We start from the raw sequence: 27713 nt of genomic DNA, 5'->3' as shown, positions 1-27713 counted from the left end.
GATTTAAAGTTTTCTGAAATGAATATAATTTTCACAAGCTAATTTATCCTTAGCGTTCATTAAACATTTGGGGCATTTGACATTCTTTTGAAGGTTTCTAAATAATGTTTGATCTTTTTGATTGATTGATTTTCGCAGTTATTTTTACATTTAATAAAATAAACATCAAATGTATTAAAAACATTTTGTAAAATGTACATGCAGTGTATAGCACACATCGTACATATGCATCCATCACATATATAGTTGCCGACGTACATACACCCAGCTCACGTCAACGTGTCTCATTAAACTGAAAAGCTACTGTGTGTGTTTATTACAGAGTGATGAAAATGATCCGGAGCAGCAGTCAGACTCGGAGGAAGGAAGCACTAAAGGAGAACCTCAGGTAATCTCACCATGATGACATATCGCGCACCAAACACAAAGGCCACTAAATGCATGTCAGCAACATAAACATATAGAGGATTTCATTTTCAAGTTATCATATCAATTATCTTGGATACATTTTCCTGAAATTGACATATTTAGGCTTTGGAAAGTTGTCTCTCACAATATACCAGTCACAGTTAAAAATGAGTAAACCAATGTATTTAATATTTTACATGCTACACAGTAATGAATTCACGTAAACAGGACTAACTGTGCTCTCTTTGTAAAAAAAACAAAACACATGATGAACATGATGAAAATGACAGTAACGCTAAAATATTGTCATATTGTCCACCCTTATATTTTTACTGTTAGTGGTCAGTAGAATGGAACACTGAAACAGCTGCACACAAGGCTAAGATCACCAGGTCCAATTTTTGATGCTTTAACTTTTAGTTCAGGAATATTGTACTCTAACATCTCTTTGCCTTTTAATGGTTGCTACTTTATTTTATTAGTCAACACCAGCGTGCACAAAAAAAAAACTATTGATAAATGTTGGTAGCTCTGCTGTTTACTGGTTGAAAAGTGACATTTTCAATTAGTTTTCTCTTTTTTTTTTTTTTCATTCGTTTTGGAATGCAATCAATATTCAGGCTTCACTACTATTTTTAGATATGCTAATGCACTTCAGTCTTTTTTGTTTGTAGATAACAATGACCCTGTTCTTGAGAAGAAACGTCTTCTTAAAACCCACTTATTTTTCACTTTTTCACAAAGATTCTGGCCACCAATGTTTTCTTATTTGGAATTTGTGCTTTGGTAAGAACAGAATCTACACACTCAAGCACAAAGGTGCGAAAAGTTCTGTGGTTTAAGAACACATCATGAATCTGATATAGACTCAGAACAAATTTAAGATGAAACTTAAGATATTGGTGAATAAATTCCAGTATGTGTCAAGTAAGCAAGTCTTTTTGAGGTTGCTTAACAACTCAACACAGTTAGATGATTTAAGGATGGTGTTGGCACCAGGCTCATTAATGTACAAACGTTTCTATTTCTTGTTGGCTTCTGTAGACTAATAATCCCAGTGTAAAACTGAAGAAGCAAACTTAAGACACCAAACATGTCTTTACTAGCAGCTTTACTGTTTATCAGCCCCGTGTCTTTGATTTTGTTGAAGTTCCACTCTGTTGAGCTTTTGGAAAAAAAGATGAAAGCGTATTTAAATCACCACATTTATTTTTGCTTTATTACTATTTATTTATTTATTTTATTTATTTTTTATAACTTTTTTTCCAGCTCAGTTTCATCCTTCACCTTGTATAGTCAAAGCACAGCAGGGTTTTTCTTTTGATTTGGCCATGTTTGGCTAAGTGCATGCACACATACTCACAGTAATGATGCTGGCTCTTCAGACTCACTCCATTTTTCCCCTTCCTGTGATTGTTTTTGTACTTTGGATTTTTAATGATTTTCTGGACTTTTTTGCAATAAAAAGCAAGAAAAAAGGCAATTATACATTGGATAGTTCCATTTCTAAAATCTAGTGGGGCTTATTAGTTCTATTAACAATGAAGACATTCACTTTATTAATGCCAACTTGCTAACTTTAAATTAAAATGTTTATTTTATTAATATTACTTTATTAATGCTCAGTTCTTAACCTGCTAAATGGTTCACTTAATTCATGCTAAGCTATCAGCTGCTCAAAGGCTGAGATGTAAAAGTCATTTAGAGTTGTTTGATTTTAAGTTGGTAACTGTACAGAAACTTAGATTTTTTTTTTTACTTAGAACTTTTTTTACTGATTATAGTGGTGATAGGAACCTAATAGGGTTGTAATGTCTGCAGCTCAAATATAGGCATTTTATTTACTATCCAAACTACCAGTGAACCTAGGCATCATCTAAGTTTTATATGTAATGTTGATGATGGTAAAGTAGTGGTGCAATAGTGGTACTAAAAACTGTTTGCCTCACAGCGCCCTGCATGTACCTCTACCATAAATGCATTTAACAATACATAGTATAAAAAATGTGTTTTATACTCGGAACCGGAACCGTCAATTAACACTGACAGTAAGTTTCTCTTGAACCAAGCATTTCACATCAAACCACTCTGAATGACTTTGTTTACATCTTAACCATTGATTGGTTAAGGTGCAATTCCTCTTAAACCATGAGAATCACTGTAACAGATGATGCCAAGTGCTTTGATATCAGTGTGGTTTCTATGTGGGCCTTCAGGGAGCCACAATGGAAAGCAGCCTGTAGTTCAAAGGTTGCTGATGGCCTGAAACGAAATCTGCTCACATTTTTCATAATGTTTCCCTTCCAATAGATTTACACGCTGTAAGCCGTATCCAAGGTACGGGAGGGCGTGTTTTTCACTTTCTGTAGAGCCGGAACAGTTCTGGCCTACATGTGTTGGACGGAAATGGCCACTAAGCTCAGCTCCTGGATCAGATTCCATGAAATAAATTCTGATTTCTGAGCAGCATAGGCGCACATGACTGTTCTCAGGTCAGCTTGTATAGCCGAGCTTAAGACACAAGACCAAATTAAAGCTGTGAGAAACCTTGAATGTTACCGTGACTCAGCAGTGGGGAAGATAAGCGTGCCCTGCCTAGTGCTTAGAGAGAGAGAGAGAGAGAGAGAGAGAGAGAGAGAGAGAGAGAGAGAGAGAGAGAGAAACAAATCAGGCTGGGTTTGCACCAGACACAGTGGGATGGATGGAGGTAGAGAAAAGGAGAGAAGGAAAGAGAGAGAGCGAAGGGAAGAGGAGCAGACAGAGGAAGTAAAGGAGAGAAAGAGGGAGAAACTAGAGGTGAGTTTATGTCTGGCTGGCAGCCACAAAAGCTGCATTAGAACTACTTCTACCAGTTTGGTTAGATGAGTTATTAGCCCTTGTTACGTGTTTTGCTAGGTGTGTCATGGTTGAATTATTAAAACGTTTGGAACTTTCAGATGTTTGGCTAATCTAGCGCTACTAATATAGAGGGAAGGCTTGTAAATGATATAATCGCATTTTGGAAATAAATCGTGCTAATCAGTGGCTGTTGGCTTTCATTCGTATTTAGCCATGTTAGCACCTTTTCCTTATGTTTTCATATAATTTAGCATCTTTAGCTGTCTTTCTGTTAGCCACCTGTTTTCACCTCTATTTAGACATGAGCATCAAAGCTAATAATTCAAGTGGGCTTGTTTGCTAGGGTTAGCAACCTTCCCTTCAAGGCCAGGGTGAGTGATTTTAGAGTTTTATCAAGTGTTTTGAGAACTGGGTGGGTCAGAAACAAAAATAGGAAATGAGTCATTATCCCTGCATGGCTGCAGAGAGAATGGACCATACTTGTGAACTATTTTAAACTGAATCCCAGCATGCTTTGCAGATTAAATATGGGTGTTGTCATTGGAATACACAAATATCTTAACTCAACTTACTTTGCTTATTTAGATGTGCATTGCAAATAATGTGGAATTGAAAAATGTAATAAATTATCTACACTAAATGGACAAAAGTATTGGGTCACCTACAGAGGTTTTATGACCTCCCTTTCAAAATCAATAGTCAAAATCATTAATATGGAGTTGGTCCCCCCTTTACAGCCTTAACAGCTTCCACTCTTCTGAGAAACATTCTAGAAGATATTGGAGTATGGCTGTGGGAATTTTTACTCATTCATCCAGAAGAGCATCTGTGAGGTCAAGCACTGATGTTGGATGAGAGAGCCTGGCTCACAGTTCCACAGTCTTGTTGCACCGGTGGCATCTTGTTACAGCACCACACTCCGATTGAGTGAGATTTTTAGAACAACATATTCTTTCACAAATGTTTGTAAAGGCAGACTGCATGGCTAGGTGCTTGATTTTATACACATGTAGCAAGGGGACTGAATAAAACACCCAGAGGTATATCCTTGTACTTTTGTCCATGTATTGATTGTTTTAATAATTTAGCTTTTAACTGAGTGTACGGCTTAAATGGAAAGTAATGATACCTGAACAGCTCATGCTACACCAAATGGATATGCTTGTCTATTTTAAAGGGGAATTCTGGGGGAATTTTTCAGAAATTCTTACATAATGTTTAGCATGTAAATAAATTCAGAGTGGTTTGATGTGAAATGCTGCTTAGTCCGAGTTGTTAGCAGTGGTGATGGGAACCAGACGTCTGAAGAGATTAATGCCACTAAAACGTCCCTTATAGGACGTTACTAAACCAAATTAAGCAGAATGAATAAGGTGCCTGATACCCAAGACATTGTTTCGTGATAGTTGTGCAGCCAACATCATAGTTATGATGTATCCATACCTTTAGTATGAGAATAACATGCAACACAAAATAGCTTTTCCATAAAAAAAATAAATAAAAAAAAAGTAAATAATAGAAACCATAACTACAGAAAATTCTGGGTAACTGCCTCCGTGCTAAGGCTGTTTTAAGTATAAGTTTTGAGTATAAATTATAATCATGTCATTTCTCTGTTTTTCTCCACAGAGTGACCGACTGTCCAGGTATGTGCTCTTACAGACACTTTGGCCTCCTCTAAGGTCACACAGTGTGGTATTTCGTTTTTTGGAAATTCACTCTTACTTGGTAAGCTCTGTTAAGGGACTGAACATTGTAGTCTGCCCTAAACCCCTGATATCTCTCCCTAGTATAAAACTATCAAAACTAACAGCCACAATAAAAATTATATTGCAAATGTTTTCAGTGCATCGAAATGGGAAATATAACAAATTTATTAAAATAATCTGACTTCTCTCATGCTATTCAAAGGTTAAATTGTTTTAGAACACTGTAGACTGTGTTCTCGCTGAGTGTGTATCTGTCAATGAGGTCATGAATTTTGAATGTATTCCTTTTCAGAAATGATGCAGTGTCCACCAGTACATCTTATACCGACCGCTACGAGCACCTGGATAGCCGCGGCTACAGAGAGGGCCGCCGGCCGTACTCACGACTGGACAGAGATGATACCACTGACTATAAGAAGGTAAAAAACCATCAGCAAACTCTTAACAGCAGCCACAAGTGTTCAAACCATTCAACATCAAGATTTGCAGCAATAATTGTAATAATAATAGTGATAATACAAATATAATATAGTAATATTGTAAAACTCTCTGTAGCAGTTATGTAGATATAATTTTGGCTGGCAGCAGTTATGAGTGCTGTACAAATTACAAACCATTTTGTAAAAGAAAAGCTAAGTGTGCATAACTGGGGTGTAGAAAAGTAATAATAGTGATTCAGTTCAGTTTGTCATTATAAGTGTGATACATTCATGGCATTTGGTAGACGCTCTTATCCAGAACGACTTAGTTTGATCATTTTACACAGGTAGGTGTGTTAGGAGTCTTGCCCAAGGACTCTTATTGGTATAGTGTGTCTGGTGCTTGCCAAGGTGGGGATTGAACCCCAGTCTATAGCGTAGAAGGCAGAGATGTTACCCACTACACTGTAACAACCATGACTGTACCTCATAACTAAATTATTTTACTAGTCTCTTGTGAAAATGTGAGAAAGTAGTAAATGGTACAAAAGTAGTACAAACTGCTGTTTCATTCAGCATCAACATACTCTGTGTAATGGGTGTTGGCCAATAATATGACTTGATATTGACGACTCGGTTAAAAATATTGCAGTTTTGTGTAAAGTAGAGGGGAGGTTATATCTATACACTCTTCATCTGAAATGCTTGTTTGATTATTTTAGTGCTTAAACTGTCCAAAGGATTTTTTGGGTTTATGGTTGGTTCGTGTGTGTGTGTGTGTGTGTGTGTGTATACACACGTGCAGCTTTATGAACAGGTCCTAGCTGAAAATGAGAAGCTGAAGGCTCAGTTACGTGACACAGATCTGGAGCTAGCGGATCTGAAGCTACAGCTGGAGAAAGCCACACAGGTGAGCATGCTCAGAACAACTGTCCATCTGAGAAGTAAAGGCACTGTACACACAGATTGATTTGTACTCGCTAATGCATATACCGTCTTTGAGTTATATTAGCATAATCGCACATTCTGCTATTCAGTCAGACTGATTTGTGAAGGGTTGTGGGAAGTGGAATCTACAGTTAAACATACAAGCCCTTAAGATTATATCAGTCATTATCAATATCAGAATCATTACCAATATCATTATCAATATCAGATTATATGAGATGCAACCCTTTTTCCCCCCTTTTCTTCTTTTTATTTCCACATCTACCATCTAGACTAGTATAAGCAAATTGTCTGAGGGTATTAGTGTAAACATGCTTGTCAAATAAAGTTTTTTCAGTTCAAAGCAATGTTTAAGCAATTAGTGATACATGTAAGATACAGGCATGAACTTTGTTCAGATATAGATAAAGATAAATGATATATAGATAAATGAACATATTAGCATTTCCTGATTGGAGGCATTGTGGGAAGTGGAGCCCACTATGATAAGTAGTCCCCTTGGTTTTGTTCTTTAGTTTGTTTCTGCATCTACTCGACTGTCCAGGCTAGAATACGCTGTATGCCTGAGGTTAATCCTCTAAACAAAGTTATAAAATTAGATGTTGTCCCCTCCACTTCAAAGCACTGCTGAGCAACATAGTTTGCAATTTAGTTCATGTTGACAAGATGTTGATATTAACTTTAACACAGAAGGCATCTGCTGATGTAGAATGAAGTTTGTAGATGTACTGGTTTGCAGGAAAAATTGTGTTTGTGTTACAGAGACAGGAACGCTTTGCTGATAGGTCACAGCTGGAGATGGAGAAAAGGGTAAAGATGTTCTTCACACGCTCATACACTACATATGATTTTTTTTTTTTTTTCCAAATGTAACATTAATTGTATATACTAATACTAGAGCAGAAGCATTGAAGGAATCTAAGCTCCATAATATGAACAGTATCCTTTGGCCTGGCTGTGAAGGATGAATGAGTGTATTCATAGTGATGGAGCATGATATCCATAAAAAGACATTTACGGATTAATAAACAATGCTCTATCACGGTTTCTCATCTGATCTCTGCTTCTGAGGACCCACAGAGAAATGGAGCTACAAGTGGAGTCACTTTCATTCTAGAGATTTAGAGCAGGACTATAAGATTAAACCCAGAGCAACAGCAACACAACTTTTAATGGAGAATGATGGTGTTTGGTGGAGAAAGACTGGCAGTTGGTGGAGAACGATTGTGTCAGGAGAATGATTGGAGATGATGTCTGATGGAAAATGAAGTTTGGAGGAAAATTATGGAGCTTGGTGGAGAAATGTGTACCTTGGAAAACCATATTTGGTGGTATCCTCCTCCTCCCTTTTCAAAAGTGACCTCAGAATGATGGTCTTTTGTGAAGAATGATTGCTGAATGATCGTGTTTTTAGGAGAAGGATTGTTTTTGACTGCTGGTGTTTGGTGTAGAATTTTTTTTTTTGAAGAATGATTGGTTGTGAGTGATTGGTGCTTATTGAAAAATGACAGTGCTTGGTTGAGAATGATGGACATTTGATGAAGGATTTTTTGGTAAAGAATGGTATTTGATGGAGAATGATTGCCATTTTTTTGAAGTTGCAGTGTTTGAAAGACAATGTTTTTTGTTGGAGAGTGATGGTGTTTTTAGTAGAAAAAAGAGGTGGACAATGTTGGTTGATTGATGGAGACTAACAGTAATGGAGAATGGTGGTGTTTGGCGGAGAAAAACAGTGATGGAGTATGATGGTTTTGAAGAATGATGGTGTTTGATGAAGACAGTGGAGAAGGTGGTTGTTTGTGGAAAATACTGGCTTTAGAGAGTGACTGGTCGATTGTGGTTGGCATTTGTTTGACTGAATGGTTGGCATTTGGTGAAGAATAATGGTGTTGGTTAGAGAATGTTGGGTTGGTGTTATCTGGGTTTGTTAATAATCTGTGGAGCTCAGATGCAGAGAGTGAATAGCATTGATGTAGATGAAGGTACTGCACTGTGTCCTGTACGTGTCTACTAACTGGCCAGCCCATAATCCCTGCCAACTCATTTATGTCTGAAGGTTGCTGGCAGGCCTCAGTACAAGCTGGGTGCTATGGGTAAAGTCTAACCTGCATTCAGAGTTTTATGGTTCTGCTGTTGGCTGAATCACATGCCTGTCACAGCCGAAGGGGTGGGACCAACCCCATCAGCCAATCACAAAAGCCCTCTGTCACCCGTGTGTGTGTTTGAATTTAATGCAACGTGTGGTCACCTTTCGGTCAAGCAGTAGTCTGTGTGTGTGTGTGTGTGTGTGTGTGTGCTTGTGTAAGTGAAAGGTGTTTTTTTTTCCTTTTTTAATCATTTTAAGTTCTGCATGTGCTTTTTGTAATGATTTGAACACACACCTCCAATTTGTTTGAATTATATTTGCATGTATTGTCTTTTTTGTGTTAAAATTGCAAAATCATCATATCGAACAAAACAGATGATGTTCTGATATTTAGTTTGAAACAAAATTGTTTGAAATCCATAATCACATTATATTAGAATCATTTTACGCGTACATCCAGTGCGGCTCTAGATTTTTAGGGCCCTAAGGGGGGGGCTGTGTGTCTAGGCTCTCCCCTATATTTACACTTTGTAAAAGACTTAGTAAAATATTTGATGTGTCCTTTTAGTATTTTAGCCATCTGTTTGACTGAATACCGTCATGGCATGATTATTTTTAACTTTTTTTCATGTCTAATATTTAAAAAAATTATAAGGAATTTGTCAAATGCACAACGCATCTGTGGCTGGTGAAGACAGCTAGTACTACGTTTGATTTGTAATTATTGTTATTATAACACGTTACACAACAATGCAATTTTATGGTAATACTCCAACTTTATTTATTTATTACTTTTTACTGTGATGTACCGTCATCCTTTCTGTTCATTACCCGCAGTTTTCCTCGTTCCCAGTGTTACCTAAGCGTTCCAGATTGTGCTGAATAAGCTTTTGTTCTCTAACGTGAGATTTCCCTCAGAGCATTCGTGACATTCCTAAGGCTGTATTCATTCCCACCATAATGGGTTTACACTGCCAACTAGGACACACTAAACTATTCCTTTAAAACTTTTACCCAGACACTCATTTACCTCACTTATTCAGTGCCCATTAACACTCCATAACAGTCCCATCGTGTGCATTTCCACCACCAGTGTGTGTCTGTTTCACAAGTTGTGTTTTATATTTAATTTTTAGCTCTGCACCTTCATCTTGGCTTTTCCACAAATCAGCCTGTTGTGTTTTCCACTTTTTAGCAGTTATTCACATCATGCATCCTTTTCTCTAAATTTCTCTCTCTCTCTCTCTGAGTGTGTAGGTGTGTGTGCGTGTATGTGTGTGTGAGCGAGCAACATGGACTTGTCTCTAACCATTGTGTGTTGTGTATCTACAGGAAAGAAGAGCTCTAGAAAGGAAGATTTCTGAGATGGAGGAGGAACTTAAGGTACTGACACACACACATGCATCCTCGTTTATTCATTTCACATACGTACATGCATCCTCTGAGTTTTAATATGTAAAGATAATGATGGTTAAATGGTGGTACATCTAAATTTACAACACCCTGCATGTACCTCTAAACCATGAATGGATTTGAATGCATTTTAGGCCAAAGTCCTCTCAAAATGCAGATGTCTGGTTTCTATCACCACCACGGTCAACAATTCTGAGGCATTTTACAGTAAACCACTCTGAATCGCTTTGTTTACGTCTTGACCTTTTAATTATGCAGGAATTCGAATAATCAGTGGGTGAACCCCTTTGACCACACTCAGCAGTCTCCTTCCCACTTCCATTATTGTTGACTCTCTAGTGTAATTAATATTTGTATAAATATAAGAATCTATATTTACTTGCCTAGTGTTAGGTGCCAGATTTTGGCTTGATGGAAACTGGTCAGTAATGAGTCATCACATTGACAGTAACAAAATGTGCACGACTAACATAAGCACTATTAGAGTTGGATTAGTTTTCCCAGCAGAGGTTGTGTAATGTAATTGGTTGTGATTTGATTGACCGAGTTGTTTGGGATAGTTATGTGTAATTTCCCCATATTCCCAATGGTCATACTCAATAATAGTATAGTGCCTCTGAAAGCAGGTTTTCTTGTTACATTAGCGTCAAGTGGGTTGGAACAGGACTGCTGTTCCAGTCCTGCTGAGGGAGCTTAGAAGATCAATTACAGAACACACACACACACACACACACACACACACACACACACACACGTACGTATACTGACTGTGAAAAGTACACACTGTAGATTCATACTGGTTTAGAACACAGATCCAGTCATTAATTACACACATTTCAGAAACAACCCAGCTAGAACTAATCCAGATCCCATAGTGTTGAAGTTATGAGATAAATACACAAAGTGCAGACATCACTCATATGTATTTTGTGAGTTGTTGCTGAGTAAGCCTGTAGAAGACATCAAATCAGTAAGAGTAAACGTATACATAGAATTTAAGTGACTTTTGTTAGCCCTCTGGGGTGCACAAATTCACCCAGGCGTCAGATTCGATGTTTCTGTAGATGTTTAAATGTATAAATCTTTGAGATAGCACAGCATAGAAATCCAGTTCAGATATTTCCACATGACTTGAATCTAGGTTGTAAGGCTGTGAAGAGGGCCTTCAATACATATCATCTGCCTTTCACTGTGTGTAATTGGTGTATTCTTGTCTCCGTCTACATTTTATGTCAAACTGACCAATGGGCACTCAGGAAATCACTGTGCATTTACCCATCATGCCAGAAAGTTCAGTCGACATCACAGGCAGTGTTTTTGTAAAGTGGAAACAAAGATAACAGAGCATTTTGATATGAAACATATAGGTATCATGTTGTATGCAAGTGCCTTTAAAGGTGAAAAATCGAGGAAAGGCCCTTAGACCCCAGAGGTTTAACAAAACTGCTATCATATTCTCTATACAGTTCAAGATGTGTGTGGTATACATGTGCAGCTGAAGGGTTGTGGTACTGTTGAATGCTGTGTTGAAATTTTTTACTGAATCTGCACTCCTGCGCTTTTCCTCGCTCTTTCTGACCCTCACTTCTTTTTCCATGTTGTGGTCATGTGACCTGTTGCTCTGTGAATCTCTCACTTTTTTCTTCTGTTTCTGCTTTTCCTTAACTGTATCTGCTGTCTCCTTCACGTCTTTCCACATTTGCGCTCTCCATACTTCCATTTCTCTCTGTCTCTCGTTCTCTGTCTCTCGTTCTCTCTCTCTCTCTCTCTCTCTCTCTCTCTCTCTCTCTCTCTCTCTCTCTCTCTCTCTCTCTCTCTCTCTCTCTCTCTCTCTCTCTCTCTCTAGAGTCTGCCTGAGGTAAAGCAGGTGCAGTCTCTGCGGGGGTATAATGAGCGTTTGCAGGCGGAGAACAGGGCGCTGGCCCGAGTGCTCTACAGACTCACTCTCGCTCAGAGCTGCGGCCAGCCGCCCTCCGCTGACCTTTAAACCCCCAACTCACTCACAAATACCCTCAGACCCGCCCTCACACACAGGCAGGTGCCAGCCTCCTCCAGCTGTGACTCCGCCCGCTCTGAAAATCCCCTGCATTTATTTAAGGGGATGTTTTTTCCTCTTTTTATTTCCTGCAGTGCAATTATTACTGAGAAAAATCCCAGTAACATGTTGCATAGTCAAAGAAATAGATTCAGTATATTTAAACTTTGATGCAAAATACTCAAACTTAACCTGTATTTATTTATGTATTAATATCTATTTATATGTATGCATTACTGTTCAAAGGCTTGGAATCACAGTTTTCAATAATATCAGTACAGACAAATGTATAAAATCTTAAATATGCTAATATGCTATGCAGATTCACAGCTTGCAATTAAGAACAAAAGCTATAAATAAATAAATAAATTATCAAAAATAAACTTGGAGCTGTATATGATTCTAAAAGGTAGAACAAACATCAAGAGTGATTTTCTTGTAAACTTTATATCCAGAAAGAAGTTCTGATAAAATTAAAATCCCGCAGTTCAGTCTCCTGAGATCCCCTTCGGCCATCTGTGCCCAGGGGTCCAGGACAGCTCTTGGTTTCACTCTCTCTGGGTGGAAAGGATGACCCTCCCTCTCCCCATCACTCTGAAATTCGTGGGGAAAAGAGGAGAATGAATGAATGAACTTATAATAAAATTAATGTTCAGAATTCATTTATAAAGTTATAATAAAATTGATATTAAAATAATTCAGAAACGGTTCTTAAATACATTTTTGCAGAGATTATAATAAAGTTTACAGAATTAAGTAAGTTATAATAAAAAGGCAGAATAAAAAATCCAAAAACAGCTGCTGTTGTTTAAAGTGTAATGTGTAAATTAAATTGGTGCACATTATTGTATGTAAAATAAAAATTTAAAAAGTGATTCCAATCTTCTGAATGTCAGTGTGTGTGTCCTATTTTTCTGGATAGTTAAAAGGCTATATGTATGTGTACAGTGTTAAATTTAAAACAATAAAATCAAAATTAAGTATAGATTTAAAATACAACTATTTTATAATTCTTTGATGTTTCTTAGTAATAAATTGAACTGTTGTAGATTTTGTTTTGTTTTTTTTTTTTTTTTGACTCTGTCTCGAGTGATTTGCTGTGGAGTGTAGCTCCTGTTGGATTGTCCTGGCTTCTTGCATGATGTGTTTGGCAAGCATTTTGGTGACTTTTGGACAGTTTTGTCTGAATTTTTGGATTTTAAAGAACCTCCTTTTGTTTTTGGATCTTTCCAGCGTGAGGCTATTCTGAACTGCATGGCTTCAGCATTATTCTAATTTTGTAACTGGCAACCATGCTGATTATTTCAGCATCTTTTTTGGCATATTCTCTTTTTTTGTAAGATAATTAAAGAAATAGTTTGCAGAAAATGAATTTTACGGTTTTCCCACTTAATGTAGTTTGTCTGACAAGACATATTTGGTGTCTGACGTTTGCTTGTGTAGTTTTATGCTGGAGCTACGAGGCTAATGTAGATAATAAGTAATGGACGCTTGTTAGCATTAAGAATTAGCATGGTGCAAAATGTGCCAAAATTGCCACACGGCCTTCTTTAACCATGCTAAGTAATCTCATATAGACCAGTATCTATACACGTGGACAAAAAGATGGACACATTAATTATGCTAGCATTTCTTGTCCATCATATATGCCACTTTATATAATCTATTGAGATTACTTAACAGCTCAACAGCGTTTAAGGCCGGTATTTGTGGTGATTTAGGCTTACAGTTAGCGCCATGCTAATACATTTCCATTACTTCCTAGCTCCATTACTTCACAGCGCTAATGTAAAGCTAAAGAAGTAAATGTCAGATGGAGAAAACGGCAAATTTAGATTTTTTTGCTAAACTATGATTTAATTCAGAAATCTTGTTTCATCTGTTTAGCTTGAATCTGTCACTTTTTTCCCCCTCCACTCCTCTCTTTTTGGACACTTTCACTTCCTCTGGCTGCATTTTGGAGCGTGTGTGTGTTTTTATGAAGCGTTTTATTGATTTTTCCAGTCTATAACATCTCCATAATTCTCCCACTGGGACAAAGCTGGCAGGCTGCAGTGTGATTATACCACTAAACTGTAATAGGGATAGTAGTATTTTTATTATGACAGGGCTTGAGTTTCACCATGTTGGTGAAAAAGCGCTTAAGGGTTTTTAAATAAGCCACTTTAGGCTGGTGCTAGTCGCAGTAAATTCCCTGCTGTGTTATAGCACCAAGGCTAGCGCATGCAGTACTGTGCAGTTTTCAGAATCTTGAGAAAATGATATGTAAAAACATTTCTCTGGGCAGTTAATGTTTATTTGATTAAAATTAACATTAAAATAAGCACAAATAATGAACACTCAATTGTGATGTGAGTTAGCGTAACCATTTCCAATTACTAATCAAAATTATTAACGAATATTCAGTTACCAGTTACCACCTGGTTTATCTATTCAGCTCTTCATTAAATTAAATCAGGTGCTGCAAATTGAATGTAGTATCTCCACAGAATGACTGCAGTGCAGCAAGAACCAAACCTGTTCTTCAAACCAGCATATTTATTTTAATAAAAACACATTCTTGTTTTCTACTGAAAAAACACTATGTTCTACTGTATTAATGGTTAGCGGTATTTATTCTAAAATTATAGTGTTTTTACTGAAAGAAACTCACTTGGTGCCAAACCACACTGCCCACAACCAGGAGTTGCTGCTGTTTTAGCTGTGAAATGTTCCATTACTTCTTAGCTATTACTATTCCTTTATCTCTGTAGCTCAGGTGTAAAACTAAAGCAAACTCCCGACAAACATGGCTGATGAACTACATTTTGGTAAGTGGGGGAGTTTGGCTTTTGCCTGACTGCTCCTTTAACCACTCTACGCTTCTGTTGTATGCTCTCTATTCAGATAGATTAAGCCTCTGTGGGTGTGTTGAGCTCCTGAGTGTGTGCATCTCTCTGATTTTCGGTTTGTATGTGTGTGTTTTTGTGTGTTAGAGAGATTAGTAGTTTTTCCTCTTCTGGGTTTGAGAACTGCAGCAGCTTTCTGATTTGCATGGCTGGCGTTTTTGCAGTTTTGGATTGACCTGCAGTGAGCTGATTAGATTTGTAGTTGAGGCAGTGTGTGTAGAGATTAGTGTGTGACAATGACTGACAGAGTGTTGGGCAAAGGAATGTGCAAACACTAGGGGTGTAAAACCGCAGAAACAGCAAGCTGAGCACAGTTTATTCATGCAGTTTATTCGGATGTCAATAAATGAATTGGAGCGCGTGTTTAACTGATATGGTGCACATCATTTTTTCAGAGAGGGGAAAATTAAACCTTATTGTATTAGACATAAACTCACTCAGCCAATCATTGCTGTAGACATGACGGCAACCAGTGTCACTGGTCAGCTGTATCCCAGCAGCCAGAACTAGATGAACGCTAAAGGATAAGATGTCTCGTGTGCAAAATTAGTCGATGAGATCTGAGTCAAAGATCTGAAATTCCAGCTCCTGAATGAGGCAGTGAGCTCCTTATACTTTTCCTAAATGAAAATAGCCTGTCTGTGTTGCTGTGTGCCCATGTTGTGCATTGACCATATATAGAAAATGGACCCAGCCATCTCGCTATTTCCAAGAGGAACCAGGTGAGGTCGATGGTGTCACTTTCTATTCGGCCTCTCGTGCAGTGTATGTAGCGGGAACCTGTGAGACTGCGCTGGTGCCTGAATGACGCAAATCTCCAGCATGCAGTGCCTGTAAACAAATTGCTTGAAGATGCCCAGCAGATTTTTGTCAATGTGTTTAAAAGAACATAAATCACAAATATACAGCACAACCGTTCATTTCACCATGTGATGAATTTTGGTTACCTTTTCAGATTCCCTCCACAGTGAGCTGACTGTGTAAGCTATATTGTAGAATTAAAAATGAGAACAGAGCAAAAGCACAGTGAAAACAAACGCGCACACATGCTTTATATTATTGTCTTGAGTCACAGCTTTATCATGTCATTTTCTGTACTATCATAGATATCATAGATGTTCATTCTGAAGCTATGCACCTGTGCATAAAACAGCTTAAGTGTGGCTTTAATTTTGGGAAATTTTGGAAGACAGACCAAAATGAATGGAGTTGAATGGAGAGCTTCTTTTAAGTGGCCCTCTTGTACCTAAGCAGCTCACTTCCAGTGACACTTTCTGTGAACGTCAAGACATTCTGCCTGTTTTCTTGTTTTTCCTTGGTCTGAACTTACAGCAGAATTACAAGAAAAGGGTGGGTTTCAGTATACATTACATTTGATGTGAATAATTGAATATTTCCCTTTATTTACACATGATGTTCGACATGGAGCTGTCTTTAGAAGGCTTAGAGATTTTACAGTAGTAGTAGTAATAATTTGGCTATTTCAAACCTAATGAGCAAAAGCTTGATATGTAGTTTTTGTCTGTATTTCATGGTATAAATACAATGTATGTCCAAAAGTATCCATACAACCCTTCTAATGAATGAACTCAATTACTTTAAGGTGCGCCTGCTGCTGACTCAGGCATTCAGCTGTGAGCTCTCAGCTTGTATAATCATTATTATGGAACACTCTGGAGCATCTGCACATGAGCCTGGTGACCATTCCCCATGCTAAGCATCAGCAAGCAGGCCGGCAGCACTGGGCTGTGGAGGAGTGGAGCTACGTTCTCTGGAGTGAAGGAGCTCCATCCAGTGTCTTTGTATGGGCTGGAGTGGAGATTGTGATCCAGAACTGATCATAAAACATCAGTACCTGACCTCACTAATGCTCTTGTAGCTGAAGGCAATCAAGTCATCACAGCAGTGTTCCAACATCTAGTGTAAAGCCTTGCCAGAAAAACTGAATTGTGGTGAAATTTTGTGATCACCTGAATAGTTTCCTAGAGTTGCAATTGATTCGAGTCATTTTGAGATCAGATTTATTTACACCCCTAGCAAACACCATCAGGTGCTAGAGCTGATTTTGTCTTCACTCAATTGGATTTTTCACTCAGATCTGTCTAAATTCTCTTTCTTTCTTCCTTTTTGTCTTGCAGACGCTACCAGACTTGAAAGCTGACAACCAGAGACTGAAGGATGAGAACGGTGCTTTGATTCGAGTCATTAGCAAGCTTTCCAAATAGAACAGCACCTCTCTTCCCCCAGTGGCAGCGTCTGGTATTACACCCCCCCCCCTTAGATTATTAATTACAGCAGACATCAGCGACGAGATGGCTCTTTCTTCCTGGTCACTGTACCCCATTTCCTTTTTCTCTTTCTCTTTATCCCTGTCTTTCTTTCCCCACCATCACTCGCTCCTGTCCTCCATCTGCATAACTTCATCCCACCCGCTCTTCTGTGCACGTTCACAGCGCCAGAGTTTACATTTACATCGCTGAGAGAAAACGAGAGACACTGATGGCGCAGATACATCGTTGGCCTGGTTTAAAAAAAAAAATCCTCCAGAACTATTTAACCAGTAAAGCCTTGGCTGTACATAAAATGAAAATAACAAAAAAGTCACAAACACTTTTTTTCTTCTTTTTTTTTTGCTCGGTTTTCTCTTGGCTTTCACAGAAGAGCAGTTACACCTGATTTTATTTTTATTTGTGCCACATGCTAGACTTTTCTCATTTTTGTCTTTTTTGCATAAAAATGTTATGCAGCTCATCCTTTCTTTTTCTCCCGTCTTTCTCGCTCTGGCTCTCTCTGTATCCTCCAATCATCTCTTTCCGTGCTGTAAGTCCCGCCCCTTTTTCTGATTTGGTGGCACTGTTTCTCAGCAGTGGACTTCCCAGCATTCATCAGTGTTGGCACGTGCACACACTCTGACCTTTCCCCTGCTCCCACTATCACTCACACGCCCCTCCCCCCCCCCACACCACGCCCCCTTTTTTGGATCAGGTGGAATCTTAAGCTTTCACTGAATGTGCAATACGCGTCTTTTTCTTCATTAATAATAAAATGCTTTAAAAGATCAGTCCATCTCACATAGAAAATATTCACTTCTCTTTTTCCATCGCTCACCCTCCTCTTTTCCTCCCCCTTCCTTCTCTCTCTCTTCCTTCCCTCTACCACCAAGTTTCTCCTCTTTAAGTTTGTAGTGTAGTCAATGGTTTATATTCCTCACGTTGTTTTTAGCAGGTACTGAGTGAAGCTGTATATACCTGTATGTATTGTTTGAGACAAGCACATGGCATGCTTTCTGTCTGTTACTGTTGAAATATTACCAACTCCAGAGAACGAAATGAAACTGAAAAAAGGTGTGTTTTAACTATTTTCTTCTTTTATAGTCTGAAAACATCGAATAAACAGTAGCGCCTCCCTATGAAAATAAGGGAACGGCTTACAAGGTGTTCAGCGCATTCTTTCAAGTTTTAAAGAAATATTCACGGTAATTGTGACATAAGAATAATATAATTCACTACTTTTCACACGCGTTGTATTACGTATATTTGAAAGAGTGCTGTTTTTTTTTTTTCTTTCTTTCTATCCCCCCCTCCGCTGTTAGTATTAGCCAAGGTGTCGTCACTAAGGATATGCCTAGGTATCGCTAACCCAGCCCCTTTTTAAAAAATTTTTAATTTTATTTTTACATTGTCTACATGCACTGTCGATGATGCCATGCCAGGAGTCTCGCTGTCCATTCTTTTTTTTTTTTCTTTTTTTTTTTCTTTGGTCGCCATGTCAGAGGAGGTCCGTGCTTCGGAGAAGAATGAGTAAATGAATTTTATGCATTTCAGTGGCCTTTTAAAAATACTGTAGTTGAGAGAAGAAGGATAAAGTCGCTGTTGGACTGTCAGCTGTCTCCTCTTATGGTTTAGGTTTTCATTTTTTTCTTTTGGTTTTGTTTTAATGTTTATTTTTCCTCCTTTTTAAAAATTTCCCATCCTCTTGTTGTAAAATAGACGTGTGGCTTCCTACATGCAAGCTGTGCTGTGACTACCAACCACTGAGAGTTCATTAAAAATAAAGTTGTACATTGTAAAAATCCGTTACGGGCATGAGTGTTGTTTATGATGGTGATGGTGATTTTTTTTTTTTTTTTTTTTTTTTTTTTTTATTTTTTAAATTAGTTGTCTTCTTGACCATATCACGAAAATATCACAAGAAACAATGTAGTATGTAAACGCTGTTTAAGTTCCACATATAAACATACACATACACACCCACAAACACACACACACACAAGTTTATCCCCATTCATTCACACGGAAGTGTTTTAGCCTGAACTGAGGCTAAAGACCAGCCAATAGGAACACAGCTCATTTACATATCAGTCCTAAAGCCTCAGTAACAAAACAGCCTGTTTAATTCTGAGGGATAAAGTTGAATATAGGCATGTAAAAATTCTGACTGTTTTGGTACATAAAACACACAAAGTGGACCTCAAGGGAAAAAATGAATGCAGGAAAAATGAAATGAAAAAAGAATGTGCTTTAATCTCACTTTTGGAGTGTAACTGAAGTCTAACTGTTCTCTCTGCCTTTTTAATGTTCCCTTCCGGATTTGATGGTGTTTACAGTAGCTGTGTAAAATGAGTCATAAATACTGGCTCATTATGGTCAATATGACTGACCGGAACATAAACAGAATGTGCAGTAGTGGCCACCTCCACTCGCTGCCACTAGGGCGTGCACATCAGATTCCACTCAACTGGTTATAATGTTGGTTTTTTATACAAGTAAACTTTGCTTTAATCCTTGAACCCTAGACTTACAGTCTCACAATATGATAATACTGACTAAATCTGAATGTTTTATTCATTAATCTCTATAGAACATGTATGTTCTGGAGTTCTGAGCGTGAGGAACGAAGTTGTGAGTTTACATGTGGTCTGACATTTAAACAGTTTTAATAGTAAAGCTTTTCTTTGTATGTCAACTTTCATACATATAGGATACAGCTTGGATTTCTTCAGAAGAAATGTAAAATAGCATAGCGCATAAAAACAAGGTTAAAAATGCAAAAAATATGATCAAATAAAGGAAAGGTAGTGGTCAAAGTAAATAACAAATTAATAGGCTTATAGCGCTAGAGCTCAGGGGCTATAGCTGAAAATTTGCCAGTTGGCTGACACTAGCATATTCAAGTGTTTACTGTCCCTGATTAATAAATAAGCTCATCTTAGCACAAAATATACTTATTGTAATACGTTTTATGTATTTCAAAGCTTTCTTGGGTGGGTGGGTGTATGGGGGTGTGTGTGTATATTAGAATAAGCTTTGTGTCCGCCTTTAAAGAATAGCTTCTGGACTTTTTCAAACAGCTGTTTCTACTGTTCTGATGTCAGTTGAATGTTCCCTGATGTAAAAACATTCACTCAGCATGTCGTTTTGTTTTGCCTTCCTTCTGTGGGTCTGAAGTTTCCTCTGGTGTTCCTTGCACATGAGCACTAAAGCCATTGGACATGCACTGTTTTCACCAGAGGGGTGATTTCTCATCAGAACTGGAGTCAGTGGGTTTACGTAGAACGCTCTAGCTTCATTTCCTCTAGTGAGGAACGCCTCCATGTTGATAAACAAGGCTTGTCTCTAGCATTAAATGTCATAGCAAAATAAATAAATAAATAAAATTTTGCCATTTTCCCTCTTACAGCAAATGTAAGTGATCAGCAAAGATGTATAGCTACAAGGTTAATGTAGAGAACAAGTACTGGAAGCATAGTGGCATGGTGCTAACTGCTTAAATCGTTAATCATTTGTCGCAAGTTGCTTCAAGTTATCTTAAATAGACTTGCCTGTGTTTACAACACTGTACGGCAAACTTGTCTATAAACATGGGCAAAAGTACAGACAAAATTCAGGCTTCAATACTCTGTATAGCTATGTGACATACTTTGGTTTGAAACAAGTGTGTGGTTAGCATGCTAATAAGCTTCCATTACATTGGCCTCACAGCTTCAGTGTGAGTTTAAAGACGCACACGTCAGACGTCAAACATGATCATCTGAATTTGGCGTAAGAGGAAAACTGAGTCAATTAGATTTTTCTCCAAACTGTTGCTTTAAGCCCAGCACGCTCGAATCATGCTTTGTGGATAAGTGGTGGTGTTGCAGCAGCAATTTTAGGCATTCATGCAATAAGACTTGTTTTTCCTCTTGCTCAAGTCTGCCCCTACTTATATAAATAAATAAATGCATAAATAAGAGCATTCCTCCACTGCTTTGCTGGCCCAATCATGGGCTTGACCAAAGATAATATGGAAAAGAACAGCTGGACATTGTCCCAGTTTAAAGGGTAAAAAATGTCTCAATATATTATTGGAAGCAAATTGATTTAATTACTTTTATTTGGGCCGCTTTGGAGGAATCTAGGCAATAAAGCCCCTCCGAACTGATCTGTGCACTCTGCCACTAAAGTACTGAAGAATATGAACATTTAAACTGTGTGACATGCTCCATAAAAGAGACACATGGACAATTTTTGTAGAGAAAAACCACCTTTAGGAGTATAATCTCCCTCACTGTACACTACACGGCATAATAAGAATAACAACTTTTGTTGCCATCTAGTTTTCTCCGAGCAGTTTGTTTCAGAATATCCCGTTAGTGTTGCAGGGCTCTACTCTCAGGCTGACTTTACACAGTGAAGTTTGCATGAAACTAAATTTCACCTGAACTGCGCAATGTAAAGCATCCAGACATTCACTTGAAACTCCACTGCACACAGCCACAACAGCTGGAGGGGTCAGGAAGAACGACATCAATTTAAATGACTGACTTCACAATTGAAATTCAGTCAACAGAGGATCGTCCTGAACAACTTTATGTAAAGTTGGTAGTTTGTCATTTTTGTCAGTTACCTAAACTATGACAACAAACTACAACAACAAAAAAAACTTGGGACACTGCAATATCTCAACGAAAACCAAATGCAGTGATGAGCAAAAAATGAGAACCCTATATTCAATTGGAAGTAGTACAAAAACAACATATTAAATGTTGAAACTGAAGTGTTAATGTTTCTGAAAATATATACCCGCTCATTTTGAATTTGATGCCAGCAACATGTTTCAAAAACGTTTGGCAAAAGAGCAACAGAAGACTAGTATAGATGTGTAAGGCTAACAAAAAACACATGATGGTTCATTGGCAACAGTAAAATGAGTGGGTATAAAAAGAGCATCCCAGAGAGTGAAGATGAGGAGGGTTTACTACTCTGTGAAAAACTGCACAGGCAAATAGAGCAACAATTCGAGAATAACATTTCTCAATGTAAAAAAGCAAAGAACTTGGGGATTTCATCATCGATAGTGTATAATATCATTAAAAGTTTCAGAGAACCCAGAGAAATGTCTGTAGGCAAAGGACAAGGTCGAAAATCATTATTGTCTGGCTGTGATCTTCAGGCCCTAAGGTGGCACTTCATTTAAAACAAACACAACTCTGTAGTGGAACTCACTGCATGAGCTCAGGAACACTTCTGAAGACCATTGTAAACACAGCCTGTTGCTGCTTCAAAACAAATGCAAGTTCAAACTCTACCACACAAGAAGAAACCATAATCAATTTCAAGAACCAGTTTCACAGAATAATCTCGTTGTCAGAAACAACTTCGAAAGGGACATTTGGCAAAAATAAAGAGTACAGTATTAATTATATTTGATCTGAAAAGTTATCTAGTGACTAAATTCACTTAGCTGGCTAACGGGGCACTAAATGTTACCTGATTCTACTCTATCAACTATTCGGATGAGTCGATGTTTTGGTGCTGTTTGATTCCTAGTGAATTTCCTTGCATTAAAAAATGTACATTGTGCCTTGTTTTCTACTTTGTCTAAAGTAAAATTCTGGACTATTGACGCACGAGATGTGGAAGGATATATTTTTGTACAGACAGTCCAAACAATGACAGCAGAATATCTTGCTCCATGTTTGCAAGTGGAGGCAGACATGAGTGACCCCGTGTGGTACCGTGACCAAAGCTTCACAGTCGACTCTCGATTCCAGAATGCCTGGAATCAAAGAATCTGTGAGTGTACGCAGAAGATGGGACTAAGATAATTGGCTGTACATAGTTAAATCCTTTCGTCCAGTGTTGTTAATAATCACATTTCTGTCTCAGTAAAGAAACTATGTTTATTACATAGTTATTGTGTCCAAACTTTTGGCCTTGTACTTGACATGGTTTTCTCTCTGCAGCTGAACGATGAGGGGCTGATTTCAGGTTTAGAAAAATGCCGCTGTCTCTTCTGAGATTTGTTCTGAATGTGGCTGGGCAGGAAGTGCTTTACTCAAATCAACATTCTTCTCTTCCTCTTCCTGTAATAAAGGAGCAGCAGCAGAACTCCAGGATATTGGAGATTTGTCTCTGAAACATGTTCTTATCTCCAAGCCCTTTAATTTAGACACTAGGCCTGAACTATAGTACAGGAGTGTGTGTGTGTGTGTGTGTGTGTGTGTGTTTAGGGGGGTGTGTAAGCTGAAGGAAGCAGGAATGTTTGTATTTCAGGTGTTCTGGGGCTGTAAGTTAGCAAGTTAGCACATAGCTGTTCAAATAAAAGTAATGTACAAGCAGGCATTTCAGAAAAAAAGATTATTCTGTTTGCAAGATTACTTAATATTCCCACCTTGAGTACAAAGTTATTTAAAAATAATAACATGTCTGCCTTAAAATGTAAATTTCATCAAACTTCAAATAATAATAGATTGAAATTTTTCAGTATCTGCTATGAATTGTTCAGTAAACACTGAGAATCATTCAATATCTACTATAAATCATAAAGTATCTACTATAAATTACTTAGCAACTAGTATGAATTATTCAGTAACTGCTGTAAATCAAACAATATCTATGAATTGTTCAGTATCTACTATTAATTGTTCTGTATCGACTATGAATTTTTTGGTATCTGCTATGAATTATGCAGTAACTACTGTGACTCGTTCAGTATCTACTTCAGTATCTACTATAAATTATTTATCAACTAATACAAATTATTTAGCAAGTACTATGAATTGTTCGGTGTCTACTATGAATTATTTAGTATTTTCTATGAATGAATCAATTTCTACTATTAATTATTCAGTAACTTCTATGCATTATAGAATTAGTAATTAGTATTGCTATAAAGCTAATGTGTACCACATTCCACTGAGTTTAAGGGGTCAACACATTTATTTTTAGATTGTATTCACTATATCTATTGGGTTCATATTCAGTGTTATAGGTGGATAATTTGAATTTAAGAGTGGCCAGTGTTTTGGGAATCATTTGGCTGAGAAAAAACTCAGGCTGTCATATTGAATGTCTTTGTCTGAGTGTGGATCAGATTTTTGAAGTTATTGTTTTTGTCAGGCATTCAGTTAATTCAGCATAGATACTGACCTGGCACCACTTAAGAGTCAATAACAAGGTGCCATTTCATAGCACAAGTGATTTTCAGTGTAATACAGGCCAAGAAACAAAGGCAGTTTAAACTGTTTAGCTGCACTCTTTGTGATCGTTGACACACTTTTCTTTGTGGTTTAACAGAACTGGCACAGTATAGCACACTTATTAAAGGACATCTGTCTCATTAGAGTGGTCAGATTTAACGGCATAACTGACCATTCAGCTGAACAGAGCAGCAGGCTGGATCAGAACAGTTTTCCATAGGCATGTCTAGATAAGCTTTTTGATGCCCATGAAATGTGCTGGTCATATCTGCAGAATCTTCAAAAAATAATAGCCTTTTCATCTACATAATTTTAGAAATTAGCAAATAGCCAGTTAATACTTTCAATAAAACAAATTATGGAACTAGATACTCAGATTTGCGTTGAAAAACTAACATGCACCTTCATGTACTGTAGATAGCCTTGCAGTTAAAGCTTTAGCATTAAACCTCAGTCGTATTTGCATTTACTGTCACCTTGCGATCTGAGTGTGACTGACTGGTCTGAAATGTTGCCAGTGGAAAAATAAATCCTCCATTTTAGTCGCTATACATGAACAGTACAGAAATATGAACATATTTATCTTAGATATATACTCACCACAGCATAGACCTTCACTGTATTGCATCACTGTTGTGTTGAGGATCAGTGGGGTAACTGCAGCTGTGACTAGCCAAGGAGTTAACATTGCAGTTAGCAAGTTGGCTAACTTGTCTAAAACACACAGTAAAACCACAAAAGTAACAATAACACAGTCTATAAATTGTGTGTTATGCACATCTCTTATGTGTTTCTTATAGTCAAATGGAAAGAAATAAAGTTGAACTTTTTCACAAAAATTTTTGTGTGAAACTTTTCACACAATGTGTTCGTCCCTGCGACGCAAGTGGAAATTGAAGCACAAGTGTGACTGGTCCTCTGGCTAGAAAACAGTAGTTAGCTATGGGGTAGAAAAGTTTTGATAATGGATGAAAAATATGATTCATTTTGTGATGGTACCTACAAATACAATAAAATAGCAAAATCTTTTCCTGAATCACATAACTATGAAGATTAAATACAATTCAAATACAAAACTCATGACTTTGGTGTCAGAACCAATGTGTGTGTGATGTGTAACAGTGACGTCATTTGCACAAGCACAACCGATTTTGTAGCCTGTTTTACAGAAACTTATAAAAACTATGTTTTTACTGTCACTTAAGTCAAGAGGCTTTTACCATCATTCCATCTATGTACAAGTACACAGTGCAAGTACAAAGTACAAGTACAAAAATTAGACTAGAAACAACTAAAAACATTAGACACCGTAAACAGACAGGACAGTGTAGCACCAACACAGTGCTCATTTCTGAGTATAAGGTTGGCTTGTGAAATAAGGTGCAAAGATTATTTAGCAGGCTGTGATCTGTGAATACGTGAGCACAGCAGTTCCTGAGGTAAGATATACAGGGTACTTGAGTAAACAAAGTGTAAGCACTGTATTAGCAGCAAGTTCCAGATAGTGCAAAAGAGTAGAGTGAGTGTAGAATGTGTGTGTGAGAGGGGGCTTTCAGTTCAGTTATTGTGAGGTCAAAAACCTGATTGCTTGTGGAATAAAGCTGTCTGGCAGTGATGGCACAGTTGCTCCGGTACCTTCTGTACTTAGAGTCACTGCAGCCATTTAATGTTATTTCTCTTTATCTGCTGTGTTAGAGCAGTATGGTATCCATCAGCCTTATTGGTTTGACAGAATTCATGATTTTATTTTTTTTTTTTTCTTCACTACCCAGCTTGCATTACCCCAAATACAAGTTGACAGCCATTAGGACTCTGGGGTGAACCAGTCTTGACTAACCACTTATGTATAGCCTAAATAAAGCCAAGCTAGCATTGGTGTAACTCACTTCAGTCATTGAACAAATGTAAAAAAACTGATTCTTTGTTTTACCCTTTCAGCAGAAGAGTCTCATCTAAGGTAAGGTATCTAGACAGCAAGATAGCTTTGCTAACTTTAGTTTTTAGCTTGTTCTGCTCCTCTACCAAGTCATTTCAGTAATGTTCCATCGTAACAATGATTTAAAGACAGGTATGACAGTTACATGTCTAATTAGATATTCTAATTCAGATATTCAGACATTTATTAAGGGCAAATCCAGGGTCATGGTCTAGACAGTCCGGGTTCAAACATCCAACACGGAAAGCAGGAGGGACAGACATGACGAAATGAACACTGAATCAAACACCACAAGAATACAATAAATCAACAATTCAGACAAAGACCAGTAACCAGACAGGGGGAAAGCACAGGCCTTAAATACATGAGGGTAAACGAGGGACAGGTGGAGACAGGTGGAGGCAATCAGGGGCGGAGTAACCAAACAATGGGCCAGACTGGTAAACCAAAACAAACGCACATGGATGAAAAAGTAAACAAAAAGCACATGGACAGGACTGGGAGGGGCCAATCGTGACAGAATTCTTAGTGAATTTATTTTGTAACTCCATTAATTTATACTGTATCTACCACTGTTACGTATGAATCCACAAAGACTGATTTAAGTAATTATCTATCTGAATTACAATAATAGTGAAGTTAATTACAGCTAATTTACAGCCATACCCACTGGGTGTGCAGCATTCATGCAGCGTCAGGTTTTCGTTTGAATGATTCCTCTTGCGTGCAGCACTTTATTTTTGCTTTGAACAACATAATCATCAGCCTGAGCTGATTTGACATAGTTTATATTGTTTAACCAGCTACAGTGTCTGGAGGATGAAGCAAATCTACATGCCTGATTTAAATATTTAGCCACAGAAAAACAAAACAAAAATATTCAACAGCTGTATTTAAGGATAAATTGCAATATGAGATGGCTGTATGAAGCTGTCTCCACATCTGGACCGCAGGAGACCCCTGTTTATCATTCTGTGGAGGATCTTTAAACTGTGTAATGGGTCTTTTACAAAATCAGTTCCCTAAAAAGATCAATTGAAAGTTTTTAGGGGCCTAAAAGTTCTTTTATATGCCCAGAACCGTTTTTGGCACCTTTATTTTTAAAAGATGAGAGTTGCGGCTGTGCCTGTTATTGAAAAACAGAGTGGACCCACTTAGTTAGAACAATGGGGGCAGAAGAAAATGCAATTCATGAAAGACCTCCCACCCATCTTAGCAGATGGCATCGTTCAGCTGGCATGGCGATGGTGAACTGTTGGGCCAGGCATGGGCCATGATTTGGATAATCAGCTTTTGTTTGTGCTTGACTGTTTGAGAGAGACTTTAAAATGTCCATTTAGCCAAATAGTGGTCTATTTAAACGTTACACATTTAGCAGAACAAAGTGGTAATCCCACCACCTGCTATCCATAAAACTAAACAAATAGGTTGCAGTAATTTTGCTCAGCTCACACACACAGAGAACTGGATGCACAAAGCAACAGTCTTGCTTACACCTCCTTTCCTTAAAAGCCACGTTAATAATAAAGCTAATGATAAGTGGTGCATGTTAAGTTTAAGATTAAGTGACCCT

The 27713-nt window shown here is 37.8% G+C and overlaps 1 protein-coding gene across 4 annotated transcripts in view; it reads left to right on the top strand.

The window, feature by feature from the left end:
* ppp1r12a (protein phosphatase 1, regulatory subunit 12A) overlaps nucleotides 1-18819 on the top strand; it is a 106412-nt gene extending 87593 nt beyond the window's left edge. For all 4 annotated transcript variants that reach the window (XM_037537681.1, XM_037537688.1, XM_037537676.1 and 1 more), the window contains 7 exons: nucleotides 323-388; nucleotides 4876-4892; nucleotides 5248-5374; nucleotides 6180-6284; nucleotides 7085-7132; nucleotides 9741-9791; nucleotides 16883-18819. In XM_037537681.1, the coding sequence (XP_037393578.1) occupies nucleotides 323-388; nucleotides 4876-4892; nucleotides 5248-5374; nucleotides 6180-6284; nucleotides 7085-7132; nucleotides 9741-9791; nucleotides 16883-16969 (501 nt within the window). In that variant the 3' untranslated portion in view covers nucleotides 16970-18819. The remainder of the gene's footprint in view (nucleotides 1-322; nucleotides 389-4875; nucleotides 4893-5247; nucleotides 5375-6179; nucleotides 6285-7084; nucleotides 7133-9740; nucleotides 9792-16882) is intronic.
* The last annotated feature ends 8894 nt before the right edge of the window (nucleotides 18820-27713 follow it).

The sequence above is a fragment of the Pygocentrus nattereri genome, chromosome 1 (assembly GCF_015220715.1).
Source record: "Pygocentrus nattereri isolate fPygNat1 chromosome 1, fPygNat1.pri, whole genome shotgun sequence".
In the NCBI taxonomy this organism is placed as follows: Eukaryota; Metazoa; Chordata; class Actinopteri; order Characiformes; family Serrasalmidae; genus Pygocentrus; species Pygocentrus nattereri.
Note: the sequence above shows the minus strand (reverse complement) of the source record. Positions and strands in the feature narration are given on the sequence as shown.